General features: G+C 41.3%; 1 protein-coding gene across 4 annotated transcripts in view; it reads left to right on the top strand.

The window, feature by feature from the left end:
* The window catches only part of MKX (mohawk homeobox), a 43817-nt gene that overhangs the window by 13399 nt on the left and 3123 nt on the right, over positions 1-27295 (top strand). For all 4 annotated transcript variants that reach the window (XM_072328634.1, XM_072328633.1, XM_072328635.1 and 1 more), the window contains exon 6: positions 27252-27285. In XM_072328634.1, coding sequence (XP_072184735.1) covers positions 27252-27285 — 34 coding nt within the window. The remainder of the gene's footprint in view (positions 1-27251; positions 27286-27295) is intronic.

Here is a 27295-nt window from a genome sequence, read left to right as displayed (position 1 = left end):
GCCTGAATATTAATTCAAAGCACCCACATCATGCTTTGGTTTATGGATTGCTGGCACTTTGACTTATTTTTGTAATTATGGGCAGTGCTCTGTGAGAGAGCGGGTTGTTTGTTACCTGTGGAAACAAAGTTTTCTGCATTGCTGGAGTTGAAGGAAATGAAAAATCCCAACTTTCTGGGATATCGCTGTCTGGTGAGTCGTGTTGGGTAGAGGAAAGCAAAAATTAAAATGAGACAAAGAAAGGGAGGGATGAAATGGCAGGACAGGAAGCTTTCAGACTTTTTTATGTCAGCAGGTTTTCATTGATTTTACTTTATGTGTTACTTAGAGCAGCAGAAAAGCCAGAACAAATAAAAATAGTGAGGAAACCAAAGACTTGCAGGCCTGTGAAGGAGGGAGGCTTTGAAAAAAACTCCTGAATGAGTGGTTGATTTTTGAAGATGTTTGATCTCTATTTTTAGGCGTTTGTACTCGGGAGCGTGTTTTGCTTGTGATGTTTTCATTACTGCTGCCTTTTTCTTTCCTCTCGCCTTCCTTGTTTTTTCTTTAATATGGAATCCTGCAAAGTCTGTGATTTATAAAGCAGGATCCTAGGGTGCTTCTTGCAGCAAACAGAGCACTGGGCACGTTGAAGGACTGGGCTCACGTTCCTGCATGGCATTTGGGTGTAAGGGTGCTCTCAGAAATACCCTGCAGACATGCAGACTTGTGGTTTTGTGTGGTCCTTGCCAACTTCTCTCAATTTAACATTTGTAGAAATTAACATGTAATTTAAAAACGAGCCATAAAATGTAAAAGCATAATGTGAACACAATGGAACCTGTTTTTGGGAACAGCTCGAGGGACCAGCAAAAGCTGCGAGCTTTAGTGACTTTTGCAGGTTCCTTCTAAATGGTGCTGGGGACCTCGGGGATGCTTTAAAATAAATGCAAACCAGGGAGAGCTGAAGGAGGACCTTGTTGCAGATCCTTATGTCATCCAGAAATGAAACTGAAAAGGGGAATGTAGAGCAGAGTATTAAATGCACAAAGCAGCGTAACTGCAGCGTGAAGGTTGCACAGTTAAGATCATATTTCTACAGGAATTTTATTATTACACGACCAGATTCATCAACACTGAAATAGCGTGGAATTGAGAATGGAGGAGCAGAATGTCTTTAATTTGCTGCTTTAATGGCTTTTCCTAAAGAAGGACTAAAAGGAAGCTGCCATGCTACAGGGACAGAGTCAGATTCAATATATATAATAGTAGCCCAAACCTGAGGATTTTAAAGATTTTTTCCCACTCCCCCTATGTTTAGTCTTATGTTTCTTTCAGTTTGAACAGAGAAAATCAAATACGCTTCTTTTTCTAGTTTTTCTTTCTATCCCTCTTTAGTTTCTTGATTTTTCGGCACTTGCACACAGGATGGGTCGGGGTTATTTCCACACAACACCATCATCAAAACTGCCTTTAGTTGTTTTTGGTGGAAATGTACCCGTTTCAACCCGAAGGACTCAGGTGGCAGAGTGGAGGAAGGCTGCGTTGTGCTGTGCTTTTTGTTGTTATAAAAACCCAAGTATTAGGAGTTCTGGAGAATGGGTCATGTGCTAGGCTTCTGCCAGTGCCATGTTCATGGGCAGAGTTGGGTGTCATTGATGTAGAGACCCAGGGGAGGTGCACACTCACCTCTGTTGCTGGTTTGGTTGCTGCTGTGGTCACAGAGTATTTTCTGTGTGCTGCATTTGGCCATGGGGCAGCTTTTGTTGGGGCAGAGGCTCAGCCCCTACAGCTGCTGACAGCATTAGCATCGCAGAGGCTGAGATGCTTTCATGTGAATGACTTGAAAAAGTGACAGCATCTGACCAAAAACCCAGTGAGACATAAGTACCAGGGCCACAGTTGGGGTGGCTCTAAGACCATTTCATCTCCCCAGTGCAGATATTCATAGCCACAGACGATCAGCAGGAGACCCCTGTGCTTGCCTAGGACGTCTCTCAGACACAGCAGGGAAACTGTACAGTGCTCTCACAAATTGCCAACAACCATATATTTTAATGCTCCTCTTTAGAGTTAGCAAATGCTCCGGGCCAAGCGTCAGGCCTCATTCATTTAATGGAGGTGTGTGTGCTAGGAGAAGGAAGTATCCCCCTTTTCCTATTGTTCAAAATGGCTTCAAATATGTGCTTGGTTTTAAAACCTGGGGTCAGCCCAAATGCGAATGTTTCAGGAAATTATGTGTGTGGAAAAGCACGGGAGCATAAATCAGAGTGTTTTCCAGCTTCAGCTGTAGACTGTATGATTAATAATGAATATAATAGGGAAATTGTTAAGAAAATTAGCAGCTAATTCAAGAAATATTTAAAGTGTGTGTGTGAACCTATAATTTGGGAAAAGCGATGCAGTGAAAAGGACCCAACACAGTAGTGAAATGCACCCACACTGTGTGGCACCTGCGTGGAAAAGAAGAGAAATTACAGGGATAAAATCCACCCGTTTTGCCCAGTGAGTTACGTTCATATATGAAGTCTGGCTTCTTCACAGGTAACTGCTGTCTTTGGTGACACATATTAACAGAGTAATCCATACGCAGTATGCCGAACGTGTGCCGAAGTGTAGGGTGCAGACAGGCTGGGCGCAGGCCGACAGCGCTGCACTGTCCATGGCAGTAAATGCGAAAGAATGGGGAGCCCATAAAAGTTTTTCATTTCTCTCTGGAAAAATACCCAAACTGAAACTCCATACCTGGCTCAGGGTTCCTGTTTGCGCCAGTGTCCCTCCTCGGCTTAGGATCAATAGCGCACCGTTGGGTAACCGGGTGCATCCAGCTTGGAGCGTGGGCTGTCTGCACAGTGTTGCGGCACTGCTGTTCATGTTGCTGTAGTTAGGGCTGTATCTGTGTTTCCATTAGAACCCCTTTAATCCACAAATTTATGACCCAGCTGTAAAAATTCAATCCAGACTGAAACTTGGCACGGGAAGCATTCATTCTCCCATCTGGGGAAGGGATTTGAGCAGGTACATCCCAATCATAGCCATCTCGACTGGGCCTGTAAATCTGGAGCATGATGACTGCTGAATAAATCAGTAAGCTTCTTAGGAGTCCTGGAGTTTGAAATATTTTATGCTCTTGATGAGGCTGGTGAAAGGCAGAGTGCTTGTATTTGACTGTATAGAGAGTAAGTAAAGATGTGCTTTGAGTTTTTCTGTGCTTACATGCACAGGTACATGCATTTTCCTTACCATGACAATATTTTGACATGGGTGACAAATGCCTGAACTTGTGTAGCATCTTGCTGCACAGCAGAGTTTGATCACTCTCAGGTAGCGTAAAAAGCTCTGTCTGTATCAGTGCGAGCAACGGAATTTTTTCTGTTGATCATAATTAAAGAAAAAAGATCATGAGAAATAAAAAGATGAGGCTGTTTTGTCCTGAGTAGGATTTCTGATTCAGATTTTTCTCAGAATATCTTTAAAACTCTCTTAGTATTAAGCCAGACTAGTATTAGTTTTATTCACCATCACTGTTTTCTAAAAGGCTACAAGTGGGATGTTGTCTGACCAGATAGACCAGTAATCTTATCTGATCCAGCAAATCCTATTTCCTCTTGCAGGTTTGTGGTTTTTGAAAGTCATTCCACAACTTTAAAAACTCCTTTATGTGTTTAACTGAAATTTTTTAGGTCATTTGTCCATAATGTGAATACCAGAAACTTTGGCACAATTTGACAGGAGGATTGAGGGAACCTGGAATCTCTCTCTGCGTGGGCTGCAGATGAGTCCATGCCCTGACATTCAGAATTGGTTGTGCTCTGAAAATGTGGAGAGTTTGTGGGTGCTCTGTATGAGATTGTTGCCATCGTGATGGAGCTGGGGGAATGCTTGTAGAAACACCTGTTCCCACAGAATGTCCCACGTCTGTGGAAATCAGATAATCTCAGTGTATTCAAAACCAGAGAAGCAGAGCTGGATTCTGTTTTGTTCAGTCCACTTCATTCTCAGCGTAGATATTTGGGTGTGAGAAGCAAGGGGTAAATGTGGAAACTGTCAGTGAGTCCTATAGGCTATTGAAGGTCTCTTATGCTTTATGGAATGCAAATGGCATCAGATAGTTGGTTTTAGATATAGAATCATAGAATCATAGAATCATAGAATTACTCAGGTTGGAAAAGACCTTGAAGATCATCAAGTCCAACCGCAGCCTAACCAGTAGCCTATCTCTTAAAAAACAACCACAAAACAATACCACAACAACAAACCTCTGCTAAATATGTTAAAGAAGAAATGCATCCTAACAGTCAAAGCACTCAAACATTTATGTAATGTACTACGTGAGGTTTATATGAGCTACAACAAAAGAAGAACAGGAATTTTAAGCAGGAAAGTAAGTTGAGAAAGTAAGCTGAATTATAGAAAATCTGGAAAAAGTAAAAATGATTCGAACAGAAAGAGATCAGATAAACAGCAAGGGCTGGAACAGCTGAAGAGAAGCAAACAATAATAGGTAAAGTGAAACTCCAATGAGCCATGAAATGCATTTTCCTTAATTTTTTGCTGTGGCCTTGAAACTTGGTGTTGGAGCCTCTATCTCTATTCTTTTACTGATGGCCAGAAGCTGAGGTTATGATGACCAAATATTCAGTATGGCACTGACATTTCAAGTTAAAAGAGATTGCCAAGACTCTCGGTTACAACACTGAAATATACCACTATTTCTAAGGCCAGTTTTCAGTCCCTCCTTCTTGCCTCCACATTGATTTAGGCAACAGATGCATGAAAGGCAAAGCAGCATTCAGAATAATCCTCTAGCTGGAGCTGGCGGAAGGCTGGCTAGTGGGCTGTAGCCAAAATTCCTTAAATGTTACAATGTTTTACATTTCTAAATGTAAAAACTTTCTTTCCAATGTGAGGTACCAGCCAAACGTCTTAGTTACGGTATCTCAGAGTAGAAGCTGGCGTGAGGCCTCGCGGTCATTTGTGGGTATTGACAGATTTACACCATTGAAGATCAAGTTAAATGTTGTCGGTTTCTCCATCTCCCCTTTACTTTGTCAGGCTTTTTTTTTCTCTCAGTTCCTATTTGTCAACTTAAATCCAATTTGCTGGAAAAACGAAGGCTCCTCACGACCTGGCTCTTCAGGAGCGAATTGCCTCAAATTCCTGCTGCTCGCCAAACTATTTTGTAATGCATTGCAAAACAGCAGCAGGATCACTCTCCTGCACTGGATGTACTTTGTGGGCTAGACGCTGCGGTCAGTGATGAGACCTCAGTGTACCGGAGGCCCCTCTGTGCCTTTGACTGCAGAATGTCCACCCAAGGCCCCACTCCTCAAGCTGCTGCTCCATCTCAAGGAGCCAGGTGCGGGGCTGCCCTGGTGTGGCCAGATGCGTGGGGACAGATCCAGAACGGTTCCCACCGCTCTGTGTGCACGTTGCATGGCCCGCTCCAGATTTATGGCAGTGGTGTGCAGACAACACAGCCTAGGGGCTGGGTGGTGGGTTGTGAGTCACATGGACATGTTCTGTGTCCCTTCTTTGTTTTGCATTTTCTGTAGTTTAGCTGGTGTGTAGCTTGTCGCTACTGCCAGCTGTTTCCCTGAGCCCTGGGACTGACTACCCATGGGTGTTATGTGTGCGCTGCATGAGCTTGCAGCCTCCTCCCCTCAGCAGTACCAGCGGGTGCAGCGACCATGGGCTTGTGAAGTATTGATGCACTGTACGGGGAGAAGCCAAAAAAGCTCTCTTGCTCTGGCCAGCTCCAGAGACTGTAGTGATGTGTGTAGACCACTCAATCTTTCACATACATATATTCGTACATCTATGAAATATATTCATACTTCTGTATGTAAATACCTATCTATATAGGCATACACACATTCCCTCAATGCTGTATTCCAATGGTAATTTCTGTGTGCCATTTAGCCACATTTTCTGTTTCAGCTTGAAGCACTGGAGTTCAGTATGGCAATGGTAGCAAAGATAGGGAAAATTAGTCTCCCAGCTGCACTACCAATGAGTCATTAGGTATCTCCTGTGCTTGTTGCAGCTTATTGCAAAGCCCAAAATCCTGTTAATGAAGAGATGATGATGCTTACCTGCAACTAGCAATCTCAGTGAAGTTGATGGTTTATGTGAAGGCCATTTTTACAGGCCTAGACTTTGGCTAGACCAAAGAAATGATAGTTTAAACATTTTAAAGGAGATAAAAAGTTGGGTGTCTGTTGTCAGCTCTTATCTCATTAGACTGTGAATGATATAATTTCTTCTGGCTACAAATATGTGTAAGAATTATTTTTTGCTACATTTGTTGTAGACCTCCACAGAGAAAAATCACCAGTATTCCTTAATAATCTGGGCCCCATTCAAAGCACTTACAAATTAATATCCTTGACTCTCTGCCCCATTATTTCAAAATGAGCTAATAATTACTTCAAATGTCTGACTCACGGTGCCAATAGGCTGACTTGATAATCAGTGGACAGGCATTCAGATGTTCTAAAACCAGGCTTTTTGAAATGCTTGATGTTGGATGAAGCAAAGATCCATTTCACCAAGGTTTGGTCTGGTTTTCAAGTATTTTGGCTCCAGAGCACACCACATGGTTTGACACACAAAATTTGTGTGTTTCCAAAGCTTTCCAGACTTCTTATGGTGGACTCCAGCTGCTTTCAGTGGGATCTTTGCTCATAGATCAAAGATTCTGACCCTTGGAGAATGTCAGTGCTTATATTTGGGTACTGCTTTTCCTTCATTCCTTGCACAAAATAGGAAAAATAAAGACTTTATTTAGCCCTGTGGTACTGCTGCACTTGCTGAGGCTTGAGGAGCTCTGTCATCTCTCTGTGGAAATCAGCTGCTTGGAGGCACCATGCCCCTGCCCAGATCAACAGAAACATGCATCCTCATGAGCCCACTAAAGCCCTGCCATCATTATGGCCATGTCCTCTTCCCATCCCATTGTTTCTACTGACTCTGTGCACAGCTCAGCACTACCACCATGTCCCTGCCTTGCTCATGGAGAATCTGTGTGCAACTACCCCACGTCTCCTGCCGATGAGAAAGGAGGTCTTGGCAAAAACTCAGGTCTGAGTGAGGCTGAGCAAAGGGGAGCAGAGGAGGTTGTAACAAGGTGTAACAGGCAGTGCACAGAGCTAGGATTGCACTGCCCATTGACCCCTATGTGTCTTTACAGCTGGGTTATGGGTTTAGGAGAGTCAAATGCCCCCAAGATCAGATATAGGATAACTGTTTATAGAGGAGAGGAGGAGGGAGAAAATCAACAAATTCCTGTGATATATTGTATGTCATCTGTACGTGACAATCTGATACCTTCAAATGCTTAAATGAAAGCCCTGAATATAATTTAGTTAGTAAAAATATACCTTAGTTATAATAAAATGATAATAGTGGAACTTGGCAACAGAGCAGCTAATAAATACTACACTTCTGAAATATGCCTGTGATCCAAGTACGTACTCTTTTACTGTGTAGTTAAAGCATGTGGCAGGACATGCTAGACCAAGATTTTCTTTTTGTCTTTCCAGTGGAAAACTAAAGTTCTTTGTTTAAGTGAAACCCATTGGGAATTCTTCTAAAGTAAAACAAGGATCTAAAGAATTCCATTCCTTTTTGCCAACTTTTCTTCCTCCTTCAAGCCAAATTATCGATTAATGTGGCATTAAATATCAAATACTCCCTAGTTATATTCATCCTTATTTTTATTTAGGTTTCTTCACTATTTTCTTGTTGGTACTTCAAACACAGTTGTATTAAAAGGTGAGATAACTGTGTTGGGAAAAGGCTACCTTTTCCAAACCTTTTGGCCCTTGTAAAAATAAAGATCAGTAATACAAAAGTCATGCAATTTGCATATTTAACCTTACTTCTGATTTTTTAAAAGAAAAAAAAATAAATAAAAAATCTGTCCTCCTATAAGATCTTCCTGAGCTTCATTCTTTGCCTTCTTCATTAGCTGTCTCCATTTCGGTACCCTATAGTTTTGCCAGCAGAGCAGCCAAGTGAATGCTTGACCATATTTTTGTCTGGCTTTAGCAAAACCGTGATCTGACAATAGAATACTTTTCTCTGGGTTTTCCTTCTTCCCCCTGGGAACCATACTTCAAGGGCAACCTGCTTGTCCAGCGTATGAACATGTGGAAAATCCACTGCTATGCACTAATGATTTTCAGATGGGCCATTGTTGCTGAAAATCATCCCAAGAGCGGCAGCTTCTCCATTGTAGCATCTAACCCCTTTGGGATCGCATTGCTCATAGCTGATTGGTAATAAACCTTCTGCATTTACGTATCGGGTGGTGATGTACTGCATCGTACATATATAATAACAACATTTAGGGAAAAAGTGGGTGAAAGTTACTGTTGTGGTTCTTTTTTGGCCATTGCAACACACGTCAAAGTCTGACATTTATTTTAACTTGAAAACATAAATGTAGGAAAAAATCAAGCTATGCCAGAGATCCGTGACAGCAAGGCAGAAGCACCCTAGATAGTGTCCTCGAATGAATCATTTTCAAGCTTTTGTTTTAAATGTTTACAAGGAGTTTTGTCATATGCTAGGGGATAGAAGAACGAGTTTTAAATTTTAAATAGTTTCTGTTCTGCTCAGAATTTGCATTCTTTTTCAACAACTTTCACTTTTAATTTGTAATTAAAGCCAAAGTTTTCTTTTAATTTTAAAAGCTTGTCCTTGGACTAAAATAACATGGAACATTTTTAAACACTGATCCAAGCTGCTGTAGATACATTTCATTTAAACCACAGAGCCTGCAGTTGGATTCCTGGCTTTGCCAGATAGACTACAAACTGTAAGTGTGGCAGCAGTGACTGTGGAGTTTTGGATGCTGCACTACCAGTGAGGAGGGTTGTTTTTCTGGAGCTGTTCCTCCCTTTGGGCCCTATTCATGAATGACTTAATCTCTGTGTATGATCAAATGTCGTGCGAGTTACTGTGTACAGAAAATCAAGGCGTGCTTCTCTTCACCGTGCTCCTTACATGGAATTGCTGCGCTTGCCCGGCAAGCGGTTGGAGAGCAGTGAGGGTGGGAAGCAAGTGGCAGCAAAAACACACGGAAACCACCAGAAGTAATGTGAAAAAGAGTGAGACAAAGAAAGCAGAGGAATCTTTGAAAGACTGGGTGTGCAAGTTGAATTGGGCTGCGTGCAGGCAGCTTGAGCTTGCCCATACCATGCAGCTGGGCAGGGAGCAAGGCTTTTGTGTCCCAGGGCCAAGAAATTTACCATGAAAAACAAGTGTCCCCCAGTTTTTTGTTTTTATTTGTTTGTTTTTTGGAATTTTTGGACATGAATATACGATTCCCAGTGCATGTTTCTATTAACTTGATCCATCTCAGGAAAGAAAACATTTACTGTTTCGATGGGCAGATCTCAAAAAATTCTGGGAATCAATGCTGGAGAGTCATATCCTCTCCACCTCAATTGCTTGTGTGGTGTAATTCTGTCCCTTTCAGGGATGTAAAACCAGAAGTGATTTTCACCTCTTTCCTTTCCCTGAAGACAAGAGAGAGATGGGTCTTAGAGACCCATCAGAATCAGGGTGTGAAGCAGTCCATATCTGTGTCCACATCCATATCAACTTCTTTGTCGTTCTTTTAAGTTTCAGCAAAATTTTCGTTTCTGTTAGATGCGCGTTCCCAGAACGTCAAGAGGGAAGAAAGGACTTACATTATCTGAGTTGTTTTTCTCATCACCAACACCCTGCGGCCACCACAAGTAATTCTGTCTGTCTCGGCATGCCCTGGTGTGGGGACAGATTGCTATAGCAGGACTCCCGCACAAAGCAGTGCTTGGTAGCAAATGGGGAACTACTTGACTCAGGCGTTGAACTCCTCCAGCTGTCAGTGGCAGCTACACTTGTTTGTCCGAGGCAGGGACTGGAATAGTCATTTAGCTCTTTTTGAGACACTTTTCATCCCTTTAGCACTGACAATGGACTTAAAAGATGTAGCTCGCTTTTCAGGTAGGTTATTGCTGGAGTATCATTTTAGCTCTAGGAGGTGAAAGGTGGAAGAAAGGAGAGAAGAAGAAGGGAAAAAGGAAAATTTACAATCAGGAAATAAATGCAGGTGGGAAAACAATGGATATAAACTTTTGGAAGACAGTAAAGAGGGGAGAGTAGGTGAGGAAAAGGGAATGCAGAATTGAGAGTAGGAATGGAAAAGAAAAAAGGAAGTGGAAAGGGAAGACTGAGAAGAAAGGAGACTGGAAGAAAGGAGATAGAAGGGATGAAGGTAAGAAAGTAAAGTAGATATGATTGAAATATTGTTAGGAATCTTGGGTGCAGTTGGAAGAGCTCTAGTGTAAATTAGAGAAGTGATAGAAGCATTTACACAATTCAGAATGAGGTTTGACATTTTTCCCTCTCAGGGTGGGTGCACACATCAAGACAATCAAGAGATGTTTTACCACTCTACTTGGAGGGCACCTTTGAATCTAATTACTATTTCTTGGCATTTTTTTTCTGTGTTGGTAAGACTAGGAGCAAAGGCACATCTAGAAAAGTGTATGACCTTGCTTAAAACACAAAACAAATTGATTCAAAGTATTGCTCACAACTGAGTGAAAACCTGAATTAAGTTCATAGCTAAGAAATACCCCAGTTTTGGTGACAAGAGGACATCTGTTTGTGTGGGGTGTGTGGCTGTTTCTTGTCACATCTGCACTCCTAATGAAGCTGGATGCGGAAACACAACATTTTCATACCTTGGCTTCATCGTTCCCAATTTAGCCTTTGGAGACTCCCACCAAGACCTATTTTGAAAACTGTAACTAGTTTTCCAGCTAGTGTAATACAGGTCAACAAAATGTGGAGGCTTCTTTTATCCAGCATTCCTGGAAGGTTGAACTTCTCCCAAGTCTCCTTCTTTCTGTAATCTTCAGATCAGATCACCTGTTGGAAAATTTTTCAGTTCATCACCTGTAAGTTGCAGATAGAAAATCTTAACCTCCTGCACAGCTGGCTGTGGGCATTGGTCAGTAGTCGAGAAAGGATATTGCCTGGGATGGACCAATAGTCTGATCTGACATGGCAGACCATGCATTCCTGTATAGTTCATGGTGTATATGAACCTAAAATATGTCATGCCAGATCAGATGGTACGTATAACTTTCAAGCTGAGCAAAAGGCTTTGTTTCTTCCCCCTGCCCCCCTCATTTTTAAAAGAAACAGAATTTATCTGAATTAAAAACATGATTGGTGATGACGAGTGGGTGGTTCTGTTTACCCTGCCACATTATATAGTACCACTTTTACTCCTTGTTTGGATAGCAGTCACAAGACCCAGATATCAAGCTGTGAAAGTATTTTTCTTGCAGCAGCCTTTCTTTTTTTGGCAGGCAGTGGCTTTGGAGATGCCTCACATTTTGTCATGTGATTGGACTGCTGATGAGGTTTCTGTGCTGCCTCATTTTCCTGGATTCCATCTGAATTAACTCTTCTTGGGGTTGTGACCATTAGCACAATTCTGAAAGAGTGGGGTTTTGCATCACAGCGTGATGAGCTCCTAATACATGGTCTTTGTAGAAAAACAGCCTCTGCAGAAGGAATTAGCTGTTAGTTCCACGTGACAGAAATCTGCTTTCTGTACCTTCAGCTGTTCACATCCAGAATACATTCCATCTTCACAGCAATATTCCTTCCTGAATCAAGGGAAAATGAGAGGAAATGACTAGTATATAATCACTCCATCTAAAAACATTCAGCTTGGTCTTGTAAACATATAAACTAGTTCTTCATAAACAAATGTCTTAATTTTCTTTAAACGGAATATTTAGATGTCAAAGATAGAGAAGCTGGATATGTCAAACACATATGGTTCCTATTGCATCAGAGCCTTTCTTAATTTTGGTATTCTAATTGAAAAGACATTTCCGAAAGCGTGCTAACTTTACAGAAACTAATCTGTCTGTCTCTCTGTCTTGTCTAGGTTTTATTCTCCCATCTGTTGTCATTTTCAAGAAAAATCTTCCACTTTAATTGTACAGCAGTGACAGTATTTCTAATGGGCCTTGAATTGCCCTTGATACTTGCAGGATTTGATATGGAAGCACTGAATGCAGCAGTCAGTGTTTGGGAACTGGCAGGGGTTTATAGAGCAAGAGCTAGGAATAGACATCAGGGGAGGAATGGGCGAAGGAACTGTAACTTATTTGTAAGTTTTTACGTTATTTTGGGATAATTTATAGCACAAAGTGCCCTAAGCCGAGTAACATTTTTAACTGGACACAAATTTTATCCACATCAGAGAAATTGTAGGTCTGCTGTAAAATATATGCTATTTTATAAATGTTGTGAAACATCTGACGTGGAGCTGTTGGAGCAGGTCCAGAGAAGGGTCATGAAGATGGTCATGAGATGGAGCACTTCCCGTATGGGGACAGACTGACAGATTTGGAACTCTTCAGCCTGGAGAAGAGAAGGCTCTGAGGAGACCTTACATCAGCTTTTCAGTACCTGAAGGGATCCTACAGGAAAGCTGGGGAGCGACTTTTTGTAAGGGTGTATAGTGACAGAATGAAGGGAAATGGCTTTAAAATGGAAGAAAGTAGATTTAGACTAGATATTAGGAAGAAATTCTTTATTGGAGGGGTGGTGAGACACTGGAACAGGTTGCCCAGAGGACTTGTGGGTACCGCCTCCCTGGAACCATTCAAGGCCAGGCTGGATGGGGCTGTGAGCAACCTGGTATAGAGGGAGGCATCGCTGTCTATAGCAGGAGGGTTAGAACTAGATGATCTTAAAGGTCCCTTCCAACCCAAAGCATTTGATTCTATGATCTGTCTGCCTCAGATAAGGCAGAATTTCAGTCTGGCATCTAGGACCATGAGCAGTATGTATTCATTTTTCTTCCTATAAATAATAAGCAGAAAGCTATAAAGTTTATGTCTGAAGTAAGTACATTTGAAATAGAAAATACATCTCTGACCCTGCTGTTAGGCTTACATGTGTGTGGGCTTTAGCTGCAGGTGCTCGCTCTGCAGGTAGCTGAGTTCTGTGCGTTTGCTCACAGGTTAGTTTGGTAGGATGTCTTGTGCAGCTGTTTGCAGTGCAGGGGCTGGGCTCTGCCCAGATGTGCCACTGGCTTTGGGCAGAAGAAGGCCTGAATAAATAAATCCACCTTTTCCAAATATACAGAAGATTTCACAAAAATCACCCTTTTTTTGTTCTGTTTTTTCCACTGAAGTGCACAATGTAAAGTACACAAGGGTCGTAGAGGTCAATTTATTTGTCAAATGGAAATACTTGGTTCCAAAAAAACATTATGAATCATTTTGGTGTTTCAAGCTCAGGATGCAGGGTAAATTATTCCAAAAATAATGGTAGCCAAATGTCATTCTCTCCAAACGTTTGTGTAATATCTATTTATCTGTGGGCAGATGACTGTTATGTATAATCAGAGGCAGACTTTTGTCAAGTTGAGGCTAAGTAAACACAGCTGAACACAAGCAAGTTGGACTATAACTTTTTTGAGTTTTGCCAGCACTGTTATGACCTTGAAAACAAGCATTTTTACAGAACAATCTGCTTTCAATATGGGAGAATTCTTTGTGTTTCAAATTAACAAGTGTTGATTGGGAATTCATTCTGTTTATTTTATTTTATTTTTTCCAAATGAAGGAAAAGCATATATTTGCCCAAAGGAGGGCGCCCTTTCGGCTGCTTAGAAATGAGGAATGTTTTGTGAATTAATGCATCTTGCACGAATCTGTGAGAACAAGAACAATGGTCAGGGAAGGAGCTGTCAGCGCATTTGGAGCTTCTTTGTATCATCAGAGAAAACTTTCTCTTTTTCCTTTGAACAGAAATGCATATATTTTTATAAACTATTTGTGCAAGTACAATAACATTTAGGCAGCAGATTTCATACCTCTACATATCTACACACTATTTTTATCATTCTTGGAAAGGTAGTATTTCCATTTGTAGCTTTTGCCCTATTCTTCTACTACCTTTTTCCACAACTGCTATTTTTCTCTGAGATACTGAGAAGGAAAGAAGGGAGGGAGGAAGGAAGGAAGGGAGAGAGGAAGGAAGGGAGGAAGGGGTGGAGCAGTATTCAAAGAGTAGTACAACTAAAGACTTCTTTTTAATGTGCTGATTTGCTGCTTTTACATTGTCAGTCATTTGAACAGAAAGCATTTTTTCCCATTGATTATAAAGGCCACAGCATTTGGAGTCTTGAGTAAAGAAGCAAAATATAAGAAGTCTTCCTCAAAACTTTACATTCAGTAATTACAGTAAAAGAGTCTCATCCACTGCCTGTATCTCTGTTTTCAGGCACTTCTGTAAGGATCTTATTTTTTTTCATTTCAAATGCTTTGTCTAAGCCAGCCTACACATAATTGAGGGGGAGGTTGCACATGCCCAGCTTTATGTGCAGAGATAATTTTCCCAAAGTCCTTGTGCCTGTTATCCACAAGTCATATTTCCCAATCTGCCTTTTTCTCTTTTTGACTAGCAATCAAAATGTCAAATTTCTGACAAATCCTTATGGTGACAACTTGATGTCAGTAGCCAAGCAAAGCCTCCTATTTCATGTGTTGCTACAGTATGACTCCATCTCCACACACCATGTATCATTCCTTCAGGTTGTCTCGGATGAATACTGGCAATGGAATCACTTGCTTCAGGGTTTTCTTTCTCTATCACTACACCTAAAGAAAAGTGAGCATACAGTTGGAAATGAGGAAGAAGAGAAAGGATGACATGGTGGCAAGAAGCCAAACGTCCAGTAACTTAACAGTTGATTTGCAATTGTTATCAGCAGGTATCCTTTATTGTAGTGTGTGAAGGAATGAGGGTTAACACGCAAAGCAGTCCTCTACCTTTGCTTCTGCATGCGTGACTATGTGCAATCACAATATATATATTCATTATTTGCCTAACACATATTCATACTTCCCTTGAAATGTCCACCTTTTTCCAAGTCGTCAATCTCCACCTGAATTTGAGTTTGTGGTCACGTATCCTCAATTCATTGGTTGCTCAGACAACTTTCAGTCATGAAAACACAGCTGTCTTTGCCTGAGCTTATCTAGTTCTTTTACTGTTTCTTTTGATTGCTGCCATTCTGGAGTCTTGACATGCCTTTCCAGTTTGCTGACCTAGCAATCTCAGCAGATACGACTAATGTGAAACATACTGTCTCTCAACATGACTGAGTTGATTGTCGGTAGCCAACTGCGTATGTTTTACGGGCACACACAGTGGTGAATCTGTACCCTTAAACACAATGTTTGCTATGGGGACACAGTCTGTTTTCCCAGTGTTGTGGAAGGAGAGTGGGGAAGAAAACAGGCATTGTGTACATGTGTGAGTGTGATTTCCCGTGTATGCTTTGCTGACCCTTTGCAGGTCTGCATCATTTTTGCAAACTCTGGTGTATAGACTATCACTCTACAGGGAAGCTTTGTCTTCCAGGCAAAGAAAGAAGTAAAAACTCTTGCAAAATGAAAGAAAAAGCTTTTATTGTTCTAAAAGTGGAAACAGGAGTACTACTAATAGCTGTGAGTTAATTAGAGAAGCATTTAAATTCACAGAGCTTGAGGCCTTTGTGTTGTAGCTGCCCGGCTTGCGTGGCTGCCCAGAGTTCTCATCTCATCCTCTGTCCAAAGGCTCAGAGCCTGGAGTTGGGCAGTGTGGTGGGAATCAAATCATCTTACATTTTTTTCACTGTAGTTATTAAAAAAAAAAAAATGAACATTATTTATGTCTGTAGCCATGGCTTTCTGTTGTATGCTTTTCTTTATAGAAGTGGAAATCCAGGATTTTAGCTCTTAAGAAAAAGATAAGTTTGCAAGGCTAGCTGTACAAATATATGATTGTGGCATATGCTGCCTACCCTAGTGAAAGCAGTTGAGTAGATCAGGGAGGACATGTGAGCAAGCTATGTAAGTACGTGTTATTTTGGGGTAAAGTTCATTTGTAATTACATGAGTAAAAAATCCATACTGATTTGCATGTGAGGAATTGTGTTCTACGAATGCAGACATTTTTCATATCCTTGTGCAGATATGTAAGCCCACTTTCCTCTCGTTCCAAAGCCTCACTGGTGAAGTTCTTTGTTTGATTTGCGGTAAGAACTGTTCATCCATGCTGATAAAATTACTGAGTTGTTTTTGATCCACAGATCTTTCAGATTACTCACATTTTGCCAAAAGGCTCGTTTTTCAAAGCTTGTCACTTGATTTAACCATAAATACCATAAGGCTTTGTCATAAACATGTATGTGTTTTTTAAGTCCTTGTTACAGCAAATTGTAACAGATGATTCCCTAACAGAAATCTCCTGACTTCCAGGGAAACTTGTGTGAGCTAATGAGGAACAAGCACACAGTGAAAACAACACTCTTGCCTTCAGCACCTATCTTACATATTTTTGAAGCACACTGTCTCTGCATCAGCAACCTGACATTTCAAAACAAACAGTATTCACTTGAGTTGGGGAAAAAGCATTATGAGGGAGTGCTTTTGGCAGCTCTGCCTTTGATGCTGGAGGCTGATAGCTGGCAACAAAATTAGGTTTTAGAGAAGACAGTTGGCTTTTAATGCTCTTAGATCACACTCACTATCATGAAATGGGTTACACTACTCAATACAATTATTGTCCTTTTGGGAAAAAGTATACTTAATATTTCCAGATAGTATATTTGTCCATTCTAGTGATAATACGTCATGCTTCAGTAATTTATTGGTTTATTTGCATAAAGGCATGGATTCTTCTTTTTTCTAGTTATTTACAAGATATGTGTTATCACTGTCATAGTTGTTATCACTGCTGATGTGGTTCCTACTGGCCAGCAAAGCTTTTACAGGTGAGCACTGTTTGCAGTGATCTCAGAGAATCAGTATCTTCTTTCAGACAGTCTGGGCTTGCTGCCCGTGATTCAGATGCTCTCTGTTTGAAAGCAAACATGCTTAGATTGAAATCCCACGGTTCACTGTCCTCTACAGCTCAGCCACTGCATCTGTGCTAATTGCTCTTCCTGGGATCAACAGCAGAGGGTATGACTGTGTCTGGCTGCTGTGTGATGTGTCCTACAGTTAGAGGAGTCAAGTGGAGCAATAACAGTCTCTGTAGCATGATCTCACTGAGTTTGACAGAGGCCCCTGAATTCATGAAGTCTTTTTGCTATACCAAGAACTGAAGGCAGTATACTGAGGTCTGCATGGGCTGCTAAGTGCTGCCTTCCCCCAGCAGTCCTTGCAGCAATGTAGGTCCATTGATGTGGCCTTGCTTTGACAGAACAGGCAGTGTCCCCACGTGGTGCTGTGCCACGTGGAGTAGGTGACGCACTGATGCTGGCGTGCCTCATGCCCTGAGTTCTGAGAAGTTTGAACCCAGTCCTACATCGTTATCAGTTGATGATGCTTCCCTGCTGTTGAGAGCTGGTTTCTCGAAAATTGCTGTCTCCAAAAGCAGCCGTGTGTGTTGAATAACAAACCCCTTCACATTCAGACTCTTCAGTTTTGGGAATGGAGCCAACATTCTTGAAGAATGATTTAGTGGCCAATAAACATCTGCAAAGTCTGTAAGACTGTCAGAAGCAGTAACGTTGAAAGTAAAGATCGTATCAGTAGCAATTCCCCTGTCCTGACAAGGCATTCAGTGCAAATATTTGTTCAGTCATCTTTGCTCACATTCCCGTTATCACAGACGGTTTCACATGTTTTGCCAAAAGAGCAATTCCGCCTTCTTCCACAAAGCTGTTCACATCCAAGGCCTTTGCAATGTTAAATGCTGGCCTACTACTGTTTCAGGACCTCCCACACATGCTCCTTTGGAGTGCAGGAGCCTCATCTGTCTTTGCAGTGAATGGCTCTTACAACTTTCAATTAGCGAGCATCTGCAGCGCTAAGGTTTTGCGGCTCCTTGAGGACTCAAGCACAGTCTAGGTGATTTATTGTGCTTCACCAATCTCCATGATAGCCAGGGCAGTCTATCAGCTCTTCTAAGTACAGTTCTCCTGCCGAGTGATTGAAATTGCACTGCACTAAGACTCAAACCATTTGTAAATGCAAGATGATGCTTGGAGAAGAAGGAGCTGTTTCTGCTTCTTCAAAAGTTCTTGGCAAATTGGTATAGCTTCCTGAATAATTTTGGTCTCGCAATTCTTCTGCTCCAACAACCTTCCCCCTTTTGCCTGCTTTGCTGCACTGTCCCACTGAATAGGAGAACTGGAAACACAGCCCTTCTTGAGATACTTCCCAGTTTACTAGAATCTCTGAGGACCTGTTCAGAAGGTGTCTGGGAATGTTTAGGTTTGGGAAGAAATACTGTAATGGAAATATTAACAGTATGAGTTGTGGTGGGCAGGAGCACAAATGCCGCAGTAGCTTCACAAGGGAAAAGCAAAGGCAGCAGAACTAGAAACTTAACTTAAAAATTGTATTCAAACAATAAAATATTTTTTGTGCAATTTGAGATGAAAATAAACCATGGGCAACTATTCCCCCTGCAGCTCCAGCATTACTTTCTGCTGTCTGTTTTAAGTAAGGGCAGGGTATGTGTGACTACAGCTTTCTGTGTAGGTTCCTATAATTCCTCAGTGTGCAAGATGAAGGGGCTTCTATCATATCTCCATGTGGAGGAAAAAAGAGAGACTTTTCTGAAATATGTGAAGTAGCCCAGTTTGGAAAGGGCAACAAATCCTAGCTCACATCCTCACCAGGTGCTCATCTCGCCTTCTATATTGGTAAAGCCTAAAGTGAATGCAGCTGAGCTTCTATGAGAAGATAATTAATGATATGCTGTTCAGCACTCTTTGAGGCATTCCATCTGGTCCTTCACAAAATTGAATGAAGTTGTTTCATCACGTCTGTAGGATCTCACAGATGGGAACTGAGACACTGCACCACTCTGATATTGGCTTATTTTTTAATACCTAAGACATTGTGGATTCTCATGTTTTTGTGCCTCTTCATGTGCACAAAGCATAGCTCATGTTTGCCCCATTTACACGTGAAAGTGCTCAGCACTGCTGAAGACCCAGGCTTGGGTTGGAGTTCAGAGACTGGACAAGGTATATGAACATATATGAAAAGGCTGGTTGGAACAGCTCCTCTGACCCCACACATGACCTTGTGGCACTGAGGGACTGTCAGTTGTCATCACAGTTTGCTGGGCAGTGATAAAACTGTCTGACAACTTGCTTGTGTTCCCTACTTCAGTGGTCTTGCAGCAGCTGCACAGTAATGCCAAGGCTGTGGGGGAAAGGTCTCACCTTCCATCCTGGCTCTGGCCCCAGGCAGGTCTGTCCTGTGTCTCTGTAAGGTGGCAACCACAGCAAGCACCACGTGCAGCCACACTGCTGTATCTCACAGTATGCTTGGTGGGAAGGCAGACTGCTTGGAATTCTCATCTTTATTCCCATGTGGTATAGAAGCAGGAACAGATACAGATATGTTTTTGAGTATCTGAATATTTCCTTATAGACATAAATATATATTTTTAAAATTTCATATGCAATCAGTTAATCTATAGAATCTTGTCTGGAGTTACTGTGAAGCCCTTTGCAGCCTACAACTGGCCTTATATCTGTTTGACTGTTGGGCACATACATGTGCCTGTGTACCTCAATACTAACTACTTGAATTTCTATACCTGTGATCACTTTGAGCTACAACTTTGGTACCTGGGTTTTAGTATTTGGCTGGACGTCAGTGTTGTGTGCATCCCATTGGATACACAATACCCAATGCTGTGGCTGGAAGTAGCTAGGCTGAAAAAGATCATATTTATCCATTTCTGTTGTACAGGCAAGTGAAAGAAACAGTGAATTTCCTCTAACTTACCCATTCTTTATTCAGTACTGCTGGCTAAACACACCCTGGAAATCAGTTCTGGCATTCATGTAGAAGTTCTTCCACTTGCCTGAAAATACAGCACCTTGTAATTTAAATTGCCTTTGTGCAGTCCATGCCATGTCTGAGCCTGCTTGCAGCCCGGGGGGCAGGAGAGGAGCTGGCTCCTGGAGCTGTATCAAGCGGAGCCGCGGGAGCCAGGGGACGCATTTCTCTGAATTGCGCAGGAGACTTCTGAAAATATCCTCTGTGCATGCATTTATATCATAACCTTACACTGCAAATGTAGGGTCTGCTCCCAAACCCACAGCCAACTAGCATAACAAAATCAGATTTTACTGCTGTAGTGTCAGCCTAGGGTTGAAATATGGCTTTGAAACCCTCCCTTTCACCCCGCATTTTTAATGAAAAACAATCGGGCTGGAGTGTAATAGTGCTTACCCTGGCTGCATTTGACTTTAGCTTTTTACTTTTAAAGCTTTATTTTAGGCTTTAAGAGCTTCCAATTAAACTTTTTAGATCCAGAGTGAAAGCCTGAACGTGCCTGCCTGCACAACACTGAAATTCCTGGGTGGGAAAAGGATATTTTTCTATTAAAATTAAGAAAATGAATACTCTGGTTCATTTTCTCCCTCCATACTCCTTGCTCTTCTTTTTCGTAGCAAATTTTCATCTGCCGTTTTCTTATTTTCTTTTTTAAACATCTCCCATAGCCACTCCTTTATTTCTTTTTTTCCCCTTCCCTTTCTCCTCTTTCCTGTATTTCACCCTCCCCGTTCCCTACTGCCTAGCCTGCTTCTCGATGTTAACCCACAATGGTTTGCAATAGGAGGGCTGAATACTTCATCCTTCCAGTCAGCAAGGCACATGCTGTAAATCCCTTTCCAAATAACACCAAAAAAAATGAAGCCTGTCAGATATTTGTTTATCCACTATGAAATGCACACAGGAGACTATCACCAGGGTATTCGACAACATTACACGATTAATTACATGCCAACTCAATGAGGAAAAATTTGATTCAGTCAGCTTTGCAGCAAACCTGAAAAGAACATAATGCCATATAACCTTCGGTTCGTTAACAATTCGCCTCTAATGCCACAAGGCACTGACTCCCATTATAAGCTCTAATAAAGCCTGGCTGAAAAAACAAATCTCACACAGTGCCCTGAATCTCAGCAAAGAGAACACACTGTCAGTAGCCATGGGAAATACAGAGCTGGCCATGACAGCCCGAACAATGAAGTGATTTACACCAGGTTTGTATCTAGTTTGCTAACCAATAAATTCTTACATGCAGGTTCACAGCCCAGGACTGTAAGACCATTTGGACCAAGCCTACTATTATGTGGTGCTTTCTGTGCACTTATTAATGTAAATGTTAATGTAGATCTGCAAACTCAATTCTATTTTATGGTTTATAAAATACACCTATCCCAGTCTCTGTGGGCATGTACACTCATTTCATAAAAATCACATGTTTTAAAATGTAACTAGATGCCTACTCCCTCTTCAGCAGTCTCCGGACTGCACAGGGAAAAAGCCTTCAGCTTCCTAGGTACTCAGAAAAAAAAAAAACCTTGAGTGATAGCAGTCCCTCGTTGTTCAATCTTAGATCTGATGTTCTGGTGCAAGAAGAAAATTTCAGAGAAAGCCTTCCTTGAAATGCTTTGGTGTGGGGCATGATGGCAAAGGGACATTGGCAAGACCCAACCTATGGATCTTAACAGAAGGTGTCCCACCAGGGCTGGAGGTGTTCCTGAAAAAACCCACAGAGAACATAGAGAATTACTTGATGTAACAGTTGCTGTGTACATAACTTAACAGAATCATCGAATCACAGAATGATGTGGGTTGGAAGGGACCCCTAAGACCATCTCGTTACAACACCTCTGCTGTGGACAGGGTTCCCACCCAGCAGCTCAGGTTGCCAAGGGCCCCATCCAGTCTGGCCTTGAGTGCTTCCAGGGATGAGACACCCACAGCTTCTCTGGGCAACCTGTGCCAGTGTCTTGTTGTCATTGTGCATCTTGCTTATCTGAAAGCATGATGTCTGATGAGGTCAGGCATTATATTTGATATGTGAAGCCAAAAACGTGAGGTGTCAGGGTCACGGGGATGACCATTACAGGCTGCTCCGCGGCCTCCTCCTGGAAGAAGGCACAAGCACTAGTAAATGAAAGCTTTGCTGAAGAGAAAATTCCCCTAGAGCCTAGGCCTAGAGCTCACCCAATAAATGGACATGGCAGTAAATCCTTGTCATGGCTATAAATCCTTGTTAGTTTTCCCTCCTTTGCACTGCTGAGCAGCCTGTGCTAAGCCACTTTCCCTCCCAGAGGTGGGAGAATGCTAGTGATACTGTGTGATCCGTGGTTTACTTTGAGATCTTTTTTGGAGAAAAGGAGCTGAATCAATGTAGAATAGTAGGGGAATATTAGCTCCAGTTGACCCAATTTTATTCTTGGAAAAACAGAGATCTGAAAGTCATATATGCCCTGAAATTGTGGTTTGGAAAATACTAGATACTCAAGGGATAGTGTGTGTGTGTTTTCTGTGTGACCTACAGAAATACCTCATCTCACCACTAATTTACTCACATATGTAAACTTCATTTTTCATTCAGCTGCCCCATTTATTTCCTGTTCCTCCCTCTTTTTCCTCCTCTTGCTTGTTTTGAAAATGCTGGTCAACACATGTTAAGCAAGAGTCTCCAAAACCAACAAAAGAAAGTTCAGGAAAGGCAGAGGGAGAGAAACAGTTGAATAACACTGCCAACTTTAAAATGAAGATAAGTTATACAGGACCTTTTATTGAACCAACAAATATTTTATAGTATTCACCATTTGGGGCCAGCAGTTCTTTTTTTCTTTTTCCCCTCTGTTTTGAGCTAGAGTAGGTGGTGTGTAATTCATGAGGAATCTGTACATGTTCAAGTAGCTTCAAGTAATATTACAGCCATGTGGAACCAGCTTACAGCATCTTGATTTCCATGTCCATTTTTTTTCCACTGTATAGTATTCAGTGCCCTTTTCTCTCTGTCTCATTCTCTCATTCACACATTCTTTCCCCTCTTGGTTTCCAGCCCTCTTTGCTTTGTCAGTGATACCTGATAACACAAAGCAGGGTTTGTGCCAGTTGTTGCAGTTTGCCTCGAACAGCGTAGAAGTAACGCTGAGTGTGGGAGCAACATGAATGCTTCTTGGTCCCATGTAAGTGGTCAGTCTTTCCTTCACTATTCCCTGCAGGGCCTTTGGCTGAAGTCAGTTCATTACCACACGCATGTAGTGTTCTTTAGATCAAAATTCCTATTTCAAAAGGATAAAACGTAATTGAAATTAGCATTAGTTAGCACACCCCTAATGGTATCCAAGTATATGAAAGTTATGAGTCTGGACTCAAAGAGCTGTGAGGGTCTGAATTGTTCTGAAGTACTTGAATGTGCTGCAACACCACGTAGCCAGAGAGCTTTTATATGTGGTAAATTGGAGTAGACATGCGTGCTACAGCATTTGTACACTGCGTTTCTTCTCTAATGCTGGATATGCTGTTTAAAAGGGCACTGTGTACATATTTAGATACATATCTTCTGGGAAATTATTTGAATATTACTTCAACAGCAGTCAAATGTAATGGCATTGCACTGGAGAAAAGTGGTATTACAGTTCAGTTTGTGGATACGTTGCTTTCAAGAACACTGGGTTTTATTTGTTTTGGGTGAGCCTTTCTGATAGCAGAAGAACAAAAGATAATATTTTAACTATAGGAGAAAACCTGGAAAAGTCTGCTCTGAAATGCTTTTGACATAAATGGTCAAAGTATTGCCTAGCCATGTTGTCTTTGGACTTCTGAGACTCATTTCCATCTCTGCTAAAATGGGACTGCAGGCTACCTTGCAAGAGAGCTGTCAGGATCAGCCAGTGAATATTTATGAAGAAATTTCATGGTGAAAAAGAAATATATATATATATGCTACATGTATTATTAATAATTATGTGAGTCCTGAAAAATGCCATACTGTATCACAAAGCTGGTATTGTCCAGTGACTACACTCTTGGCACTGCGTACTACAGTAAACTGTATACTGAAAACTCATATTAATGGAAAGGTATACAAGATTCCATTTGTGAATGATTTATAGTGACTTCCTATTATAAACAAGAGGGAACAAATATCCTACATCGCTGGTTTCTTTGGGTGGATGGTGAAAGCAGAATGAGACATTCCTGGCCAGGCAAAAGCTGATTCTCTGGATACTTGCAATGGGAGCAGAATGGAGCACTAGAAAGTGGGACCATTTATGACAGTCCCCAATTATATGTGATTGTATTTCCATTTTCATAGTGCTTTAAACTTCCCAATTGTAGAGCAGGTAACAAATTTCTTTAAGCAAATGCATGACTTGTAACAAAAATAAGATTTTTCTGATGCTTAATGTTAAGGATCTCATGATCTGCTGAGAACCGACTAACAGCCTTTCCCACATTGCTTTTTGAGACAGAACAAATTGCTCTCATCATTAGCTAATAGATTTGGCTTTTCCTTAATATGCGATTGAACACAACTGTAGCTTGTTTAGGAAGTGCGTTTGATTAAAGATTTTCACAGTGCTTGGGGAGGGCAGCTATGGTACATCTTTTCAACCCTGTAAAATAGAATAAACACTTTATATACTGGGAATGCTGTTCTTTGGTTGCATTCATTTGCCAGTCTTGCCATTCTGCTTATACAGTTGAAACAGACTGCAGTAGTTCTGCATGTATTTAAAGTGTCAAAAGCATTTATCAGAAGCTTAAGTTAGTAACTGGGGGTTACTAACAGGCAGGTTGCCTGGTGGTGAAGACTAAGCTAATGTTGGGCAAGATTCACTTCATTTCTTTTCTAATTCAGTAAGATTTTGCCTTCTACCTTTCTTCTCTTGTCAATAAAGAGCCAGACATGTCCAAGACTACAGTTCCACCAGGCTAAGCTAAGCCTTCATTATGAGTTTGGTCACGTTGGCTTGACCTGCAAGATGTCAAGGAAGGCCTGGGATTGTGGGCGAAGCTCTATCCCCTCAGAAGGCAAACAGACATGGAGATCAACATTCCTTGCAGAACTGCTTGCTTGCTTTTCTCAAAATGGTTCTCCTCATCCAAAGACGGTGATCATACTCATTTCCTTTACTAACGTCTGTTCAGACAGATGTGAGCTCCTTGAATGCTGTGGCAGTGCAAAAGAAGATATGCTGTCATAGGTTTGGCGTAACAGAAAAGGATTTTTGGCAAGAAAAAGTGCATTCAAATGATGGATTGTCAGACTTCTTTGTACTAACGTGCTTTTACAGCACCTATTAGCAAGAGCTTTGCAAATTATCAATTATGTTTTTATTGTAACCCAGTTTCATATTTCTCTGACATAAATTATTAGTTTAAAAAATATAAAGTCTGAATGGAATAAAAGAGGATCTCTAGCAAAATTAAAGAATGGGTAACTCTTTGGTCCTGGGTTGTGTTTTTTAGCTTTGCTAGTGCTTTTTATACTGTGGGCAAGTTGCTTTCTTTTAGAACTGGCTAAACACCACTAAAAAATATTTGCAAATACTCCTTCAAATAAACGCTGGAATTGGAATGTGTGTCACCATTCACACCTACTTTCCTCAGAAGTTTGTACAAGCAATTTTTTTGTTCATAGGAAATATTTTCCAACAGCAAAAGAAACTGACAGATGCATGAGAGAGGTGTATTTATATCCAGGTTTGCTCTGGCAACAGTGTTCTGTTACTTGCCATTTCCATTTCTATACCTACTGACTATTCAGTCCTAAACCTCCTCTTTAACACTGTCTCTATTTAAAAACAAAAACAAACAGCAAACACTAAATCAAGCAGGGCTGAAAAACTGTTTGTAGCCCAGTACATTATGAAGAAGGAAACTTTTGGTGTCACTCAGTACATCTCTGCCAATCATATATATACATTTATATGTATATATATATAATTTATTTTTTAATACTTTTTTTTATCCTTGGTTTTCTTATTTCTTCCTGGATTGAACTTTCCGCCCACACAGTGATCTAGGATAGCTTAAGAGACAATGACTAAAGATATGTTGTTTTGGAACAACATATAAACCCGAGGACTTGTGGACATTTATAAAGCTGTTTTGCAAAAGCATGAAGTCCTGTTAAATCAAACAGCTTGGCAAACATCTGACCAGTGAAATTACAGATGGTCTGCCTGCATTTTTTCTGGTGAGCCTGTGGTCTTTGCTGTTCACCTGCAAGCACTAGGGAACATGGCTTTGCCAAGGTGTTGGTTGTGTTGGGTGCAAGAGCAAACTGGCCACCCTTTGGTGGTGGGTGAACCCACTTGTAACCATGGAGCTAGCAAGGGATGCAATGTGCTTTGAGACTTACTCACCTGGAAACTGTTTAAAGAAATGATCAGCTTTTAATTAATAATCTGGTTGGAATCTAGCAGTAGGGTAGACTACCAGCTGGGTATCTGGCTTCATTGCTTTACGAGGTTTAGGAGTTATTGCGGTCATGTAGCCACTAAAGCTCATGCTCAAGCTTTTTCTTTTGTTTGACTCATTCTCCACAGTTAGACATCGGCTTCTCATTCCCCTATAATGCGTTTCTGTGTTAGGATAGGAAGTCCACTGACTAAAGCATACAGATTTCTGCCTGGCAAATATTTCTGGCTTCTCTGCAATGTGAGGACTTAATGAATGAACAAATGTGACCCTTGATGGGAAAGTGTAGCTTACTCCTGTGATGCAATTTCACCTCTGAAGGCTGTTAGCCACGTGTGCTTGTTCCTTGTGTCCTGCTCAGCCTGCCTTTGGGACTGAGGTGCAGCCTGGGCAAGGGTAGCTTTTAAAACACACATATCATCTGTGTAGGGGTGAAAGTCCTATTTTTAGTACATACAAGAGGGCATTCACTAAAGGGAAATGAAACTGGGTTTTATTTTTAGTTTTTGTAATTCCTTATGTCCTTGGGATTTATGTACTGAAAAACTCACTCCATCACCTAGCAAAATGTAGGTGAACGTCCAGGATCAGCATTATTCACACTATTGCCAATAAAACACGGGGCCACTCCAGGGTGCTCTGGGCAGGATTCAGCACTGGTCTTGTCGGTGTGTTGCTGGAGAGGCTCAGCAAACTCTGCCTCAGCACACCCTATTCTTACATAGCTGTGGCACAGGAGCCTCCCCATGGCTGAAATTTCTCCACAGTGGGTTTTTTTGATTCATGCCTGCTTCAAGCTCAGTATGGATTTCTCCATAGATGCACTTGAGTGAAGTTGACCCTTTATATGTGTCCAAAGAAAGTGCTTTTTGGTATCAATTTTGGAATTAATCTGGAGTTATTTTTCTATGTGCCTATTTCATGAATTTGCTTGTTTAAAAACTACTGGAACAAAACATATGTTATTTTTTTCTTTTTCAGAAACTCTGGAGAATGGACCAAATAAGTGTGAAAGGTGAGTAAGG

Source organism: Excalfactoria chinensis, chromosome 2, assembly GCF_039878825.1.
Source record: "Excalfactoria chinensis isolate bCotChi1 chromosome 2, bCotChi1.hap2, whole genome shotgun sequence".
NCBI classification, from domain to species: Eukaryota; Metazoa; Chordata; class Aves; order Galliformes; family Phasianidae; genus Excalfactoria; species Excalfactoria chinensis.
This window is presented reverse-complemented; position numbering and strand designations above follow the sequence as displayed.